At 34.2% G+C, this 14907-nt stretch overlaps 2 protein-coding genes across 3 annotated transcripts; one reads left to right on the forward strand and one right to left on the reverse strand.

Moving 5' to 3' along the window:
- The first annotated feature begins 594 nt into the window (after positions 1 to 594).
- On the forward strand, positions 595 to 4536 carry LOC112095857 (probable disease resistance protein At1g58390). The gene is made up of 3 exons (XM_024178398.1): positions 595 to 827; positions 919 to 3438; positions 3752 to 4536. Exon 2 carries the CDS (start codon positions 955 to 957, stop codon positions 3415 to 3417), a length of 2463 nt encoding a protein of 820 aa, XP_024034166.1. The 5' UTR covers positions 595 to 827; positions 919 to 954; the 3' UTR covers positions 3418 to 3438; positions 3752 to 4536.
- A 1332-nt stretch (positions 4537 to 5868) lies between these two features.
- Positions 5869 to 9266, reverse strand: LOC18054033 (ribosomal protein L11 methyltransferase). Of its 2 annotated transcripts, none has more exons than XM_006451729.2 (8): positions 8826 to 9266; positions 8640 to 8729; positions 8074 to 8214; positions 7919 to 7984; positions 7296 to 7463; positions 6854 to 7183; positions 6432 to 6536; positions 5869 to 6304 (listed from the first exon to the last, which is right to left on the reverse strand). In XM_006451729.2, the coding sequence occupies exons 1-7, from the start codon at positions 9078 to 9080 to the stop codon at positions 6432 to 6434; spliced, it is 1155 nt and encodes a 384-aa protein (XP_006451792.2). In that variant the 5' UTR covers positions 9081 to 9266; the 3' UTR covers positions 5869 to 6304. The 2 variants fall into 2 exon arrangements, with proteins under 2 accessions (XP_006451792.2, XP_024034168.1); XM_024178400.1 differs by having other exon boundaries at positions 5869 to 6309.
- Positions 9267 to 14907: the final 5641 nt, after the last annotated feature.

A 14907-nucleotide genomic window follows, 5' to 3' on the forward strand; every position in this document is an offset into this window, starting at 1 on the left:
TTGTTCATCACATTCCAAGACAATGTAATGTTTATGCCCATTCCCTAGCTAAGTTAGCTTTGGGAAGAAATTCTTCTTCTATGTGGCTAGGAACTATTCCAGCCGAGATTCAAGTTTTATTTGAGGTGTTGTGATTTATGAAAGGTTTACTTTTTTTTTTTAAAAAAAGAGTATTGGATATGCCTATTTATCCTCTAATAATTACTTTAAATACTTTATTGTTCTACACACTCATCTATTAAATTTAAAAAATTAAGTTATACTTTGTATGGTCTTTAAAATACTAAAAATCCTTAAGCATGTTAAATTAATTACATTTATTTACTCAAAACAATACTCAAAGAAAATTCTTTAAAAAAATTAAGCATATAATACTGAAGTTTTTATTGACAAATCGACAAATCCTAATATAATTTATTTCTATCCCCTACCTCTTCCAAATTTAAACTTGGAGTGATTAAGAGAATAATAATAATAATAAATTGTTTAGAAAACCACTAACCAAGGCCTATATCATCATATCATATCATATGAATTTTGTTACAAATTAGTTATTAATATTTTGATAATTTAGTGACCCTCATTCAACCGAAATTGGATTGCTTTTTGTAATGGGGAAGGTATTCGCATCAAACCCGTTATCTCTAAACGTACCCGACCCAGCATTCGAGTCATGGCTACGCGACTCCGGCTACCTCGAAATCCTCGACACCGCCACCACCACGTCGGCCACCGCCGTCACAACAGCCTCCACCAAAGAAACAGCCACAGCCACGACCATAACTCACAGCCTTTTACATTATTTATACACCTTTAAGAGAAGGGAGGTATGGGAGCCAGCACTAATGTTTGAATTGAGAGGTTAAAGCATATTTTCTTTTCCCCCCCTCTTTTTAACTATTTCTTTGCATGCTATAGGACTGATTTCAGGGTGAATCTGAGAGAGGAGGAGATATGGACATCAGCTTCAGACTATTTTCAGAGAGGCTGAGAAGGGTGTTAGCTGGTGAAGAAGTCACGTTGCCTGATGCTGCAAAACTACCTATTCAGAACCTTCATGCCGAGACTGAAATCGTTACTTCTTGGCTGAGTGAATTTCAAGATGATATCTCCTGCCTTCTGCTGCAAAAGATGGGACACAGAGAAATTAAAAACCCAGATCTGACGACCGTTATGGATGAAATCAATTGCTTTACGTATGAATCTGAGAAGGTGATTGACACATTCATCAACAACATCAGTGAACAGAAGAGTCAAAGCAGCTGCAGCGAGGATATTTTTGATGCTCTGCAAGGACTCCAAAGCAGAATCACTGATATTAAGCAACGGATGCAACAACTTAAGCACATGGATTCCGAAATCATTGATCGCATCAAAACTTTTGAAGCTGAAGCCGGTATATCTTCATCTTCTAAAAGTAGGGACACCGTGGGTCTAGATGATAGAATGGAGGAGTTGTTAGATCTATTGATCGAGGGACCACCTCAGCTTTCAGTGGTGGCCATACTTGATAGCATTGGGTTGGACAAGGCGGCTTTCGCCGGAGAGGCTTACAACAGCAGTTATGTGAAGCATTATTTTGATTGTCACGCTTGGGTTCCAGGGACTTATCCGTATGATGCTGACCAAATGTTAGATATCGTTATTAAGTTTCTGATGCCTTCATCTAGGTTGAGTGAAATAATGGATAAAAATTATGAAATGAAAAAAATAATTCTTCATGAATATCTAATGACCAAGCGGTATTTGATTGTGATTGATGATGTGTGGAACATTGAAGTATGCGATATTATTCGAGAAATACTCCCGGATAATCAGAATAGAAGTAGAGTATTAATAACACTCACTGAAATTAAGATGGTCACCTCATTTCAGCTCGAAGACAGAGAGAACATTCGGCTTGATTTAGTGCCTACTGGAGGACCATTGAGAGCTACATATAAAGGATGGCCTTTCCTCATCTTATATCATGGAAGCATCTCATTTGAAGAAAATATAGAGGAAGCAGTGGAGATACCCCTTGTGTTTCGGTACTTCAAATGTTGCAGTTTACCTTTTTGCTTGAAACTTTGTTTTCTCTACTTATCTGTGTTTCCCGCACACCTAGAGATATCCACCAGGCAGTTATATCAGTTGTGGATAGCTGAAGGTTTCATCCCAGACAATAGTGAGGCAACTGCTGAGAATTACTTAGAACAACTAATCAAGGGAGGCTTTGTTGAAGCAAATAAGAGAAAAGCCGGAGGCACTATCAACACATGCTCTATTCCTGGTCGTTGGCGTCCCATGTTGTTCACGGTTCCTTCTGATGTGGAATTCATCTTTTCCCCTTTCGTGGATGGTAAATCAGGAAAAAAAGCCAAACGGTTAAACGCTGTTGAAAGATGGGATGATTTTGTTTGCTTAGATGATTATGACTCGCAACTGCATTCTTTCTTGTGCTGCTCTCCAGAAAGCCGCCACATTGACCCCATAGATTGGGAGAAAATTTGTGGAATGTTCAAACTTCTCAGAGTGTTGGACTTGGGATCTCTTGTTCTCATCCAGTATCCATCCGGAATTGAAAATTTATTTCTTTTGAGATATTTGAAGTTGAATATCCCTTCCCTCAAAAGCCTGCCTTCCTCATTATTAAGCAATCTTCTGAACCTCTACACCCTAGACATGCCCTTTAGCTATATAGATCATACGGCAGATGAATTTTGGAAGATGAACAAACTCAGACATCTAAATTTTGGGTCAATCACACTTCCTGCGCATCCAGGAAAATACTGTGGCTCTCTGGAAAATCTAAATTTCATTTCACCCTTGCACCCTTGCTGCTGTACTGAAGATATATTGGGCAGGCTACCTAATCTTCAAAATCTCCGAATACAGGGAGATTTAAGTTATGATCAATCTTTGCTGTCGAAAAGTCTCTGCAGATTGAGCTGTCTCGAGTCATTGAAGCTGGCGAATGAAAGCAAGATGCCACGGCTCTCCAAAATCGTCCTTGCTGAATACCTATTTCCTCATAGTCTAACCCACTTGAGTTTTTCTAATACTGACCTAATGGATGATCCCATGCCGACACTAGAAAAGCTGCCGCTTCTTCAAGTGCTCAAACTGAAGCAAAATTCGTATTCAGGTGGTAAGCTGACTTGTGGCTCTGATGGTTTTCCAAATCTCAAGGTATTGCACCTGAAATCAATGTTATGGCTAGGGGAGTGGACTATTGGGATTGGAGCCATGCCAAAACTGGAATGCTTGATTATCAACCCTTGTGCTTACTTGAAAAAGATGCCTGAACAGCTCTGGGGCATAAAGAGCTTAAACAAGTTCGATTGCTGGTGGCCTCAGCCAGAGCTAAGACAAAAGCTACGGGAATTTGAGGATAAGGAACAGTGCGGCATTCAACTATATCCTTGCGGAATTTGATTAGCCCCTATTGAATTTGATGTATGTTTCTCGTTTTACCCAATTTCTTCAAATTTTAATTATTTATCCAATTGCATATACTTTTTTTTTCCCCTTCTCTTCAATACAAAAAAGGTTTTACAAATTGTTTTCTTCTAATTTGTCTCAACATTAAGTACCCTTTAGAGTTTCCAATGCTCACCCCAATCATCAAGCCCTCTTTAGCAGCAGTGGAGACATAAGTATATTCAACCATGAGCCTAGAAGACTTCGGCGTTCATTTGTTTTAATAGTTAAGGAAAAAAATGTAATTTAAAATTCTTATTTTTCACAATTTCTTCAATGATTTGTGTAGGTGAAATCAGAGCAGAAAACATCATAACTGCAGCCCGAGCTTCAATTTCAACCAGAATCCTTTCTGTCTTCACTTCTGCTGTCTACACAAATAAATAAGAAGTTTCGTTTCGGATTTTTCAGTTGAGAGTTCATTGATTTGTGCTTCAGCCTCGGTTCGTTAATTGTGTACAAAAAATAAATAATATTTGTGATGCTTTCTAGTGTTTGGGTTGAGTTGAATGTGTTTTCTGTCTTTTGTTCTGTTGCTTGCTCTGAAATCCTGTTTCAGAGGCTGGGCAAGTCTGGCACTCAATATGTTTCGTTTATTTCGAGAAAAGATTGATTATTGATGAACTTCACACTTGGCTGAATATCTTAGTAAACGTTCTTGTGGAGAAATCCTAATACCCGCTTAGGCACTACAATAAGGCAGAAATACTAATACTGCTTTACATTTGTTGATTGATTAACAGCTTTGTTCTCTGCTGCTCTTTCTTTATCTGATACAGAAAATTCCTTCAATATGATTGCTAGTTGCTACTAACTATCGAAGTATTCCTCCTTTGGCTCATTCAATGGAATATGAGGGACATATTACTGAGACTGAGCCACGCTTCATTGCCTTCCCGGAGAAAGTTGAAGTTTGGGCCGTGTACTTGGGACTGGAATGAAGAGCGGCAGCGAAATGATTACAAGAATTGCCATTTAGAGGGGCTTTTTTGTGACTACTGATGTGTCCCTCTAATGGTTCAATAAATTGAAACCACGTCTAATAAAAGGCTAGAAAAAAGCCGTGTATAGTAAGCAGCGACTTTCAATAATAGAATTTTGCGTGCAAGTGTGTGCATTCGAGAAAGCAAAGTATAAGTTTTTGTATAGCTATAGCCTACGGTATATGTGCGAGCACCTAAGATATATTTTGCAGTGAGCATTGACACGACATCAAATATTTTTTCCTAGAGCATGCATGAAAACATCTATAAAATTCAAGAAGGTATAACTGCAATCCCTCGTTCAAATTTATAACAAATCAATTATAAAAATATTCGGAGCGAAATTATGTTTTATATTAGATCACATGTTAAAATAGTTATCAAGATATGCATGTATATACTATTTGCATAAATAAAATGTACTGCGACATTATGTAATGCATTTGAGTGGGCAAAGGAGGAACTTTATCACTTGCAAGGCTTTTTTGTTTGTCGTTACCCAAACCAATTTGCTTGAATATATCCTGCAAGAGCCTTTTTCATTGCTACCATATGCCATGGTTGTGAACTAAAAGTTTCTTAAACGCAAGATTTATGTTAAAAGATTTTTCATAACCAGTCTTTTAACACCATTTTCATCCACATCTGTTTAACAACCGGTCTTAATAACCTGTCTTTATTGCTTTACCCGTACGTAAATAGAAAGCAGTTATAATGTATTTGCTGTATTTAATTAAATCAATTGTATTAAATTAAATCAAGTGATGAAATTTGGTACAGGCCAAAGAAAAAAAAATAAATGTAGAAATTTAATTTGGTTTGTTAGCATTCCATTACTTGGCCAATTTCCTTAACACTGAATGATTGAATAAATTTTTAATTTTTCGTTTTCAAGAGTTTATTGGATTTGTTTGGAGGTAAATTTGGAAGGATATTTATGGACTAATTGAAAGCTGACATGTGGTATAAGAGTAATAAATAACAAGTTTGAACGGTGAAACAAAAAAAAGACACCTCGACTGTCCTACACAAGCTAATCAAGGAAAAGAATAAAGTTTGGTAAAATTAGCGTGAAAAGCAAGCTCATTTGATATTTGAGTAAAGAGGTGCCATGCAGTAGAAAAGATTAAACTACCCTGTGGTACCCAATCTAAATATATTCACTTAAAAGGGGCAAGAGAAGGACTCAATTTTTCTTTTTCTTTCTCTGCGACTCTCTTGAGCTCGAATCACAACTAGAAATTGATTCAATTCAAATAAAAAAATCAATGAAAAAAACAACCAACCATTAGTTAAAGTATTGGATATGACTATTTGCACTCATCTATTAAATTTAAAAAATTAAGTTATACTTTGTACAATCTTTAAAATACTAAAAATTTTTAAGCATATTAAATTAATTACATTTATTTACTCAAAACAATACTCAAAGAAAATTCTTTAAAAAAATTTAGCATATCATACTGAAGTTTTTATTGACAAATCGGCAAATCCTAATTGTGCATAAATATGTAGCGTGCTTATTACGTGTCTTGTAGCATGCTTATTACGTGTCTTTTCGCGTGCCATGCTTTGGCCCATCTCTAATTGTACCGTGCTTTTAAGGCCCGCGTGCCTAAAATTTTAGGCCCGACACGACCCACATGCGTGCTGTGCCGTACCGCGTGCTCTACCGAAACATGCTCGTGTCATGCCGTGCTATACAGACATGTGCCGTGCCTCGTGCTGCCCAACCCATTGGCCATCACTAAACACACCCTCCACCACAAATTACAGATCCTCAGAAAATAGATTCTCCAATAGAGGTGGTGATGAACTTATAGGTGCAAGCCATGTAGCGGAGCGGAGCAGCGCTTCGGCTGATCTTTCAATAAATAATGACAAGATTCCTATCAGAAATGATAATGGCAATAATAATGATAAGGAAACTAAAAACTCTGAATAGCGATTTGGCAATGGCAATCAATCAGAGCATAGGTTGCTTACTTAAATAGGTGAGAACTTTGTACCACTCACGGATCTCCAATCATCCATCTCTGACACTAATATGTCTTCTAAGAACTCTGAATAGCGATTAATGATACGTGGAAGCTGCGTAAAAGTTATGACAACAACAAAATCAGCTTCATGTTGCCTAAAATACAATTAAATATAACTATAAAGAACTTTGTTGGGAAATATAAATAGCAGCTACTTCATCGTGATCTTGGAAATAATATTTTGAATAATAACATTTTCCAGAAAAAGACAAGGAACAATAGAAAATATTGAAGAAGCAAAAAATACTGTACACTGTAGAGACCTCTCCTCAAAACTTTACTGTAATTACCAATTGTGACCGAGGAACTCATTGCCACTCATCATCTATAGTATACATATAACTTTTAACACCTTAGCAAGGAAGTTACCTGCTCAGATAGAATACCGGAGATGCCCACAACTGCTCCTGGCTTAGCATAAGAAACAATATGATCTGCTAATTGCGGCAGAGGATTAAGAAGAATATTTGCAATAACTACATCATACTCCTCTGTCTCAGAAATCCCTCTAATTTCGTGTGAGCTCAAATATTCCACTACTCCGTCTACCCTTTCATTCATGGAGGCCGTGAAGGTTCTGTCTGGAACCAAGTGTAGTTTTATTTTCTTAGGTCCTATGTTGTTTAAAGCAGCATTTTGATGGGCAGATTTGATTACCTGGGGATCTATATCAACTCCAACAAACATGGCAGCACCGAACTAAATTCACAAAAGAATTGACTTTGTTTCACATTGTACAACAGAAAGAAAATTATGCTACAGTAATGGGTCGATATTTATAGCTGCAGTAGCAAAGTTAATAGTTGATTACCTTGATTGCTGCAATTCCAAGAATTCCTGAACCCGTGCCATAGTCCAAGAAGAGTTCTCCTCCTTTTATCAAGCTTCGTAACAACAAAAGACACAACTTAGTGGTGGCGTGCTCGCAAGTTCCAAATGCCAATCCAGGATTCAAAATTATATTTGTTGCTTGAACATCCTGTAGCGAGCAAAAAAATAAAATTATTGATAAGATGTGTTAACCATTGCTCAAAGCTAAAATTTTTCTTTGTAAAGAATTAAAAGAAGTAAAAATGCAAGGGAGACTATTCCAGCAGTCAAACGGATTTGCAATGAGAATGCCAAGTCGGTGTGTTTGGATTACTCTTCCTAATTTTAGAATTTCCGCGTAAACTATCAGGCAAATTCACTAGAACCTTAGGTCATTAGGCAGAGGGGCCCAATAATAAATAAGCAGCTATATTGAAGACTTAACTAATGTGGGATTAAATCAACATTATGATTTTGCAAATGAAAGTTCCTCATTGATGAAATTTAAAGACTTGGAAGCAATTAGCTCATAAGACTTCTGCAGAAGCAATGAAGAAGAGGGTACCCTATAAAAGATGAGAAATTACTGCAACAAAACCTCCAAAGAGAGTGAGATAATCATACTGGTGGTGTACTCCACTCGGGCACAATCCATAGTCCTTTTGTCACCTCAACGGGATGAAATGATTCCTGCAACATGTAAGAAAATAGAATCAAATTAACATAACATAATTCCATTTATACCATTGTGATAGAGAGAAAAAGGAGAGCAAACAAACCTGAGCTTTCTTTATCCAGTTGCATTGCTCTCCCATTTTAACTTCATAACGTGGTATCTCTTTCAAGCCTATGGAATTAGCAGCATTTAATATGCACTCATCCACGTCTTTGCATTCAGGAAATATGGAATCAATATAGATCTGCATAAAACAAATCTGTAAGTAATATTTAAAACAACTGTAGTTTTTATTCAGAAGCCACTCTACATTCAACAAAATCTAAGACCAACTAGTAACATTATAATGGCGTCTTAGAGGCACTCTTTTAACACAGAAAGAAGCCAATTTTCAATTCCATACCAAACATTGAAAATTTTGTACTTATTTAGTATTATTATTATTAATTTTTTCCTCTGGCTACCTTTCTAGCAAGTGAGCCAACAAAGTCAACAAAAATCTAAGGCCAACTGGTAACATTACATTGGAATTTACATTTGCAAATGGGATATGAGTTTCATTTCTTGTTTATTGTTACTCTCAACATCCTTTACAAGATATGAATCAATAATATAAAAAAAAAAGAAAAGAAAAAAAAGAAGGCAGAAATTAAAATACAAAGTTTCAACCTTATCAGAATTCTCATCAGCATCATTATCATGTTCATCCACGCTTGTAGAACTTGCACCGAAACATAGAAGAGCTTCAGAAAACATATCCTGACAACACAAGTTAAGGCACCTCAATTTTAATGCCAAATAATTACTAATTCAAAATGCTTAAAAACACAGACAAGTGAAAAAAGTGAAACAAACTAAGGCAAGTTTTTGACAGCAAATGCGAACTGAGAGATAAGGAGATTCCGCTAACGGAGGGTAGATAGAGGATAAGGATGTGCATGGAGAAGAAGAAGAAGAAGAAGAACAGGCTGAAACTTTTATGAGAACGGAAGAGAGTGTTGTTGACTGGGTTCTGGGTTTTTGTTTTATGAGCGTAAATAGATTCTGATGGCGGGTGAGCTGTTTGTACGGAAGACGTTTGAAGAAATGACCCAATGAGAAGAATGACATCGCCGCCCTGCTTTATTAAGATAGTTGTTTATCTCAAGGTGCGTCTTCGATTCGCAGAGGACTCAAATAATTTATTTTCTATCACAATTTATTTCCGCTCCCTTCTGAGTAGGAAGTAGTGCTGATTTCCGAGCTATCTTCTCAATAAAACTTTCAACTATTATAACAATTCAAAGAAAATATAATTATATACTAACATAAAGTGGAAAGTCAATTAAATTGGATTGTTTGATTAGATTGGATCAAATACGGGACGGTTAACTTCTAAATTCTGTAAGATATCCCTTTCAAAATAAGTAAAATAGAGGTGGTCCTAAGTGGACCACACTCCATTCTCATTAAAGGGTTGTATTTATAGAAATTGTACATAAAAGAAAGCTATCGACACCCTCTAAGACTTTCATAGAACCCTGCGCCTAGAACAATAGAACTTACAAAAAGAGAATAGAGCGGAGCTATTGGCACCTCTAAAAGAATTCTTATATCTTAAATTTATATTTTTAACTTTAATCAAATCACATTTGACAATTCATCTCTCTTCCGCTAACCCCACATGGGTTTTATTTTTATTAAATAAGAAATAATTTTGTTGTTATAGTGAAATTATTTTTTATTTTTATTCTTAAATTAGTGGTTTCTGTTGGACTAAAATTTTTAGTTCATTATTTTCAAATTATGAAAGACTTATTGTCTTTTACTATTTTGGCTACTTGTTCTCTTGATTTTATCGATTTATGTGTTCATATAAAAACATGTGAATTGTCCCATTCAGAGTATAAAATGATATTGGATTAGTTTCTAGCAATCTTTTTTAGCATAAAAGAAATATTTATTTAATTCTTTTTTTTCTCTCTCGTATAGTAAAGTTAGTGAGAAAGAAGTGTACAAGGACGTTTGTGGAATTAAAATAGCTCCACTTAAGAGGATGGCCTTGAGTATTTCTTATCTAGTTTTTAGATTCTATTTTCTACTAGTTCAACTTACTTCATAGTAATATTTTGATATATTTTCCCATGGAATGATAAAATTAAGTTAAGTAATAATATAAATTCTATATTATAAGAATCTTATACACATATAAGAATAAGAATAAAAAGTTGGAAAAAGAAGTTCAAAGAATTTTAAATTGAAAAGTTGATTCTCATGTGCCGAACAAGGGCTTCAGATTAAATTGTTGAAAAAGTTTTGTAATAAAAGATTTTTGTTTTCATATGATTTTTTAACAAAAAAGAATATATAAGGTTATTTGCGGAATTAACATAGGTGTTGTTAAAAGTAGTGTGATTTACATATGTCATTAACGGAGTAATTTTAGAAGAGATGTTTTATGAAGAGTTTAAAGTGGTGCTAATAGTTTCATTTATTGACAAATGGGTCAAAAAAACATCCAAAAGCTTCAAAGGCCTTTCATAATACTCATAATGGAACACAAAATAGTTAATTATACTTTACAACTCAAATTTTTTTTTAACATTTTACAACTCAAAACACGCTAGAAGATTTTTAATATTTCTTAGTTAACTATAAGATACTATATAAGTATATATAACAAAACAAGAATATATTGATTGATACCATATATTTGATACAAATGAATAGAAAATCTCTCACTTGATAGAATATATATAACATATGACAAGTTACATACATCTAATTTGTCAAAAAAATGGGCTATCTAGATGGTCAACACCATCTTTCGTTGGAAAAGAAAACAAAAGAAGAATGGAGAATGAGGAGCCGCAATCTAGAAGCTGTAAATGTTTGAAGAAGAAATAAGAGGCACACGGCTTTGACAAAAGAAAGAAGGAAAATATATATATATATAATTGATGAATAGTGCCAAAGCTTTCTCTATAAATAGAAACGAAGAGAATGAGCAAATTAATTTCATTCAGAAAGCAATTTAGGGAGTTGAGAGAGAGTTTAAGAGCTTGCATTTATAAGCTCTTGTTACAGTGATTGAGAGAGTTTGGGTGTATTGGGGTTTTAGGTAGTGAGCTAAAATACTACAATACTTGTAACTCCTTTTCACTAGTAAAATATTTCCTTCTGTCTTCACCCGTGGATGTAGGCTAAAAGCCGAACCACGTAATTTCTGGTGTCCTCTATTGTGCTTGTTCTTTATTTTATTTCCAATTTCATTTTAGCTGCGGTCCTGCTTCACCCACCAATTTCCTAACATAATTTTCTGCATGCATATGGAAAAAAAATTAATTGTTTAAATTTCTAATTTGTCAAATCGAGGTTTGATTTCTGAATTTTTTTAGTTGTCAAGTGGATTAAATTCCCCCCCATATACACTGTCTAGAGAAACTCATGAATCTAAACAAACCAAACCTATATTAAATTTAATAATATCATTATCCTCAGACTCTTAGTTTTGCACTTTTGCTTGCATAAACATTATGGAATTTAAACTTAAATCCACATTAAGATAATAACAATTAACATGTGAAACAATTTATTGCTGCTCTGCTATATTAAGATAGTTGTTTATCTAAGGGTGCGTCTTCGATTCGCAGAGGACTCAAACAATTTATTTTCGATTACAATTTATTTCCCCTCCCATCTGTAGGAATTAGTGCCGATTTTCGAGCAATCTTCTCGATAATAACAATTAACATTTCAAAGAAAATATAATTATATATGAACATAAAGCGGTGAGTCATTGGATTAGATCAAATAAGGAGATGGTTACCTTATAAATTCTTTAAGGTACACCCATCTAAAATAAGTAAAATAGAGATGGTCGACATGTAAAATATATAAGGTGGCGAGGTCCATCTAATAATTCGATATTGTTTAACCTACACGCATATTAATGAAAGTTATTGACACCCTCTAAGACTCTCAGCCTAAAACTTGCAGAACTACAAAAAGAGACTAGAGTGGAACTATTGGCACATCAAAAAGAATTCTTATATATTAAATTTATATTTTTAACTTTAATCAAATCACGTTTGACAATCCATGTCTCTTCTTCTAACCCCACATGGGTTTTATTTTTATTAAATAAAATATAGTTTTGTTGTTGTATGGAAAATGTTTTTTATTTTATTTTTATTCTTAAATTAGTGGTTTCTGTTGGATTGAAAATTTTAGTTCATTATTTTCAAATTATGAAAGGCTTACCATTTTGGCTTCTTGTTCTCTTGATTTTTTTCAATTTATGCGTTCATATAAAAGCACGTGAATTGTCACATTCAGCGTGTAAAATGATATTGGATTAGCTTCTAGCAATCTTTTTTAGTATAAAAGAAATATATATTTAATTCTTTTTTCTCTCTCTCATAGTAAAGTTAATGAGAAAGAAGTGTACAAGGACGTTTGTGGAATTAAAATAGCTCCACTCAAGAGGATGGCCTACAGTATTTCTTACCTAGTTTTTAGATTTTATTTTCTACTAGTTTAACTTACTTCATAGTAATATTTTGATATCTTTTCCCATGGAATGATAAAAAAAACTAATAATATGAATTCTTTATTATAAAATTCGTATATACATATAATAATAAGAATAAAAAGTTGGAAAACAAAGCTCAAAAAATTTTAAATTGAAAAGTTGATTCTCATGTGCCGAACAAGGGCTTCAAATTAAATTGGTGAAAAAGTTTCGTAATAAAAGATTTTTGTTTTCATATGATTTTTTAAGAAAAAAGAATATATAAAGTTATTTCTGAAATTAACATAGGTGTTGTTAAAAGTAGAATATATATAGCATATGACAAGTTACATACATCTAATTTTCTGCATGCATATGGAACAAATTCAATTGTTTAAATTTCTAATTTGTCAAATCAAGGTTTGATTTCTGAAATTTTTAGCTGTCAAATGGATTAAATTTCCCCCCATACATACTGTCTAGAGAAACTCATGAATCTAAACGAACCAAACCCATATTAAATTTAATAATATCACTTTCCTCAGACTCTCAGTTTTGCACTTCTGTTTACATAAACATTATGGAACTTAAACTTAAATCCACATTTTTCATCACTCTCTTCGTGGCCTCATGTGTGTTCCATAATGTTCTCTTCCTCATCTTTTTGGTGCATGCATAATTAACTATAATATGACAACCAATTGGTTGGCATTTATATACGCAGGTGTGTTGTTTTATATTTCCATGCCGGCAGTTGATGCTCAACCGGAATCAAAAGCAGTCACTTGTAAAAGCAATGCCGACTGTGACAATCCCTGTCAGCAACCGGAATCAAAAGCAGTCACTTGTAAAAGCAATGCCGACTGCGACAATCCCTGTCAGTCGTTTCGAATGCGATCTTGATACCCATCTCTGCATTTGTGTTCCTGCCCGCAATTCGATGACGTGTTGTTGAGGAGATTAAAGCTTGTATTGCAAGTTCTAGTGATATTTTGGATGCTGAATTGCAAAGTTTGTAACGTTACAATCTTTGTTTCATTTCTTACATCACATGTCAAATAAAAGTATCAACTAACTAAGAATTGCTGCCTCTCTTCTGATATGCATATTAAAATTGTGGTAAAAAATTTACAAATCATCTCCATGTGATTGGTCCTATTATACAATGTTGTACCATACATTTGTTGAAGTCTTTAAGGCTTGGAATTATACAATTTTTAAAATTTTCAGTATTTTTTTGACTTTCGAGCTGGGTTCGGACTTTTTAGCCGGAGCCCAAGACCAGCCAGAATACTTAGAAAACTTGCTCTAGCTAGACTTGATTTTTCTGCCATTCCTACTTAGAATTCTATTATCATTGATTTCATTGATGGATTGTTATATTTTTAACACTAAGGGCTCAAATGAAAATAATTATAAATAGTGTCTTATGATGTAATACTTTCAAAAAGGTGAGAGCTCATATAATACTGATATTTGAATCAAAAAATGATACAGTAGTGAGAAAACAACTATAGATTTTATTTATAATGTTAAATAAAAAATTATAACTATTTTTCAATTAACATTATAACATTGCACAATTTACTATTATTTTTGTCATCCGTTGTTAGAACTCTTTATCATTTTTCATTTCTTAAAAAAGAATGCTAAAAAGAAAATTGAACATATATTAACTATAAAATTTTACAAACTATTTAGTACTTGCTCTAAATCTGGTCGAAGAAATAAGACAGCATCACACATGATTAAGAATGCATATTTATTTGAGTAATTTTACATTTATAACCCTGGGATACAAATTTTATTTGTGATATAAATACATGCAAGTCTCGCAAAAAATTTAACAACGAACACCCGACAATATATCTTCTTTTTAGACAAGCTTTTACAGGCCCAGTGGAATTGTTTTTACCCTTTCTTTCTTTCTTTCTTTCTTAAAAGTGGATGTATAAAACAAATTGGTCTTGATCGATACTTGACGATGTCCTGTTTATTTTTCTCTGATTTATTCTTTTTTCATCATATGGAAGACGAGATTATTGTAAGATTCTGCCTTGATCTGTTCTAATTTTAGAGTCAACGATCTTGATTCAACTTCTTGACTGGAGAACTAGCTAAGAGAAGGGAGGTATGGGAGCCAGCACTACTGTTTGAATTGAGAGCTTTAAAGCATAGTTTCTTTTCAACTCTCTGTCTACTTACTTTAAAGCATGCCACAGGACTGATTACAGGGTGGTACCGAGAGAGGAGGAGATATGGACATCAACTTCAGACTATTTTCAGAGAGGCTGAGAAGGGTGTTAGCTGGTGAAGAAGTCACGTTGCCTGATGCTGCAAAACAACCTATTCACAACTTTCATGCCGAGATTGAAATCGTTACTTCTTTGCTGAGGGACTTTGAAGATGATATCTCCTGCCTTCTGGTGCAAAAAATAGGAGACC

The sequence above is a fragment of the Citrus clementina genome, unplaced genomic scaffold, assembly GCF_000493195.1.
Source record: "Citrus clementina cultivar Clemenules unplaced genomic scaffold, Citrus_clementina_v1.0 scaffold_1, whole genome shotgun sequence".
NCBI lineage: Eukaryota > Viridiplantae > Streptophyta > Magnoliopsida > Sapindales > Rutaceae > Citrus > Citrus x clementina.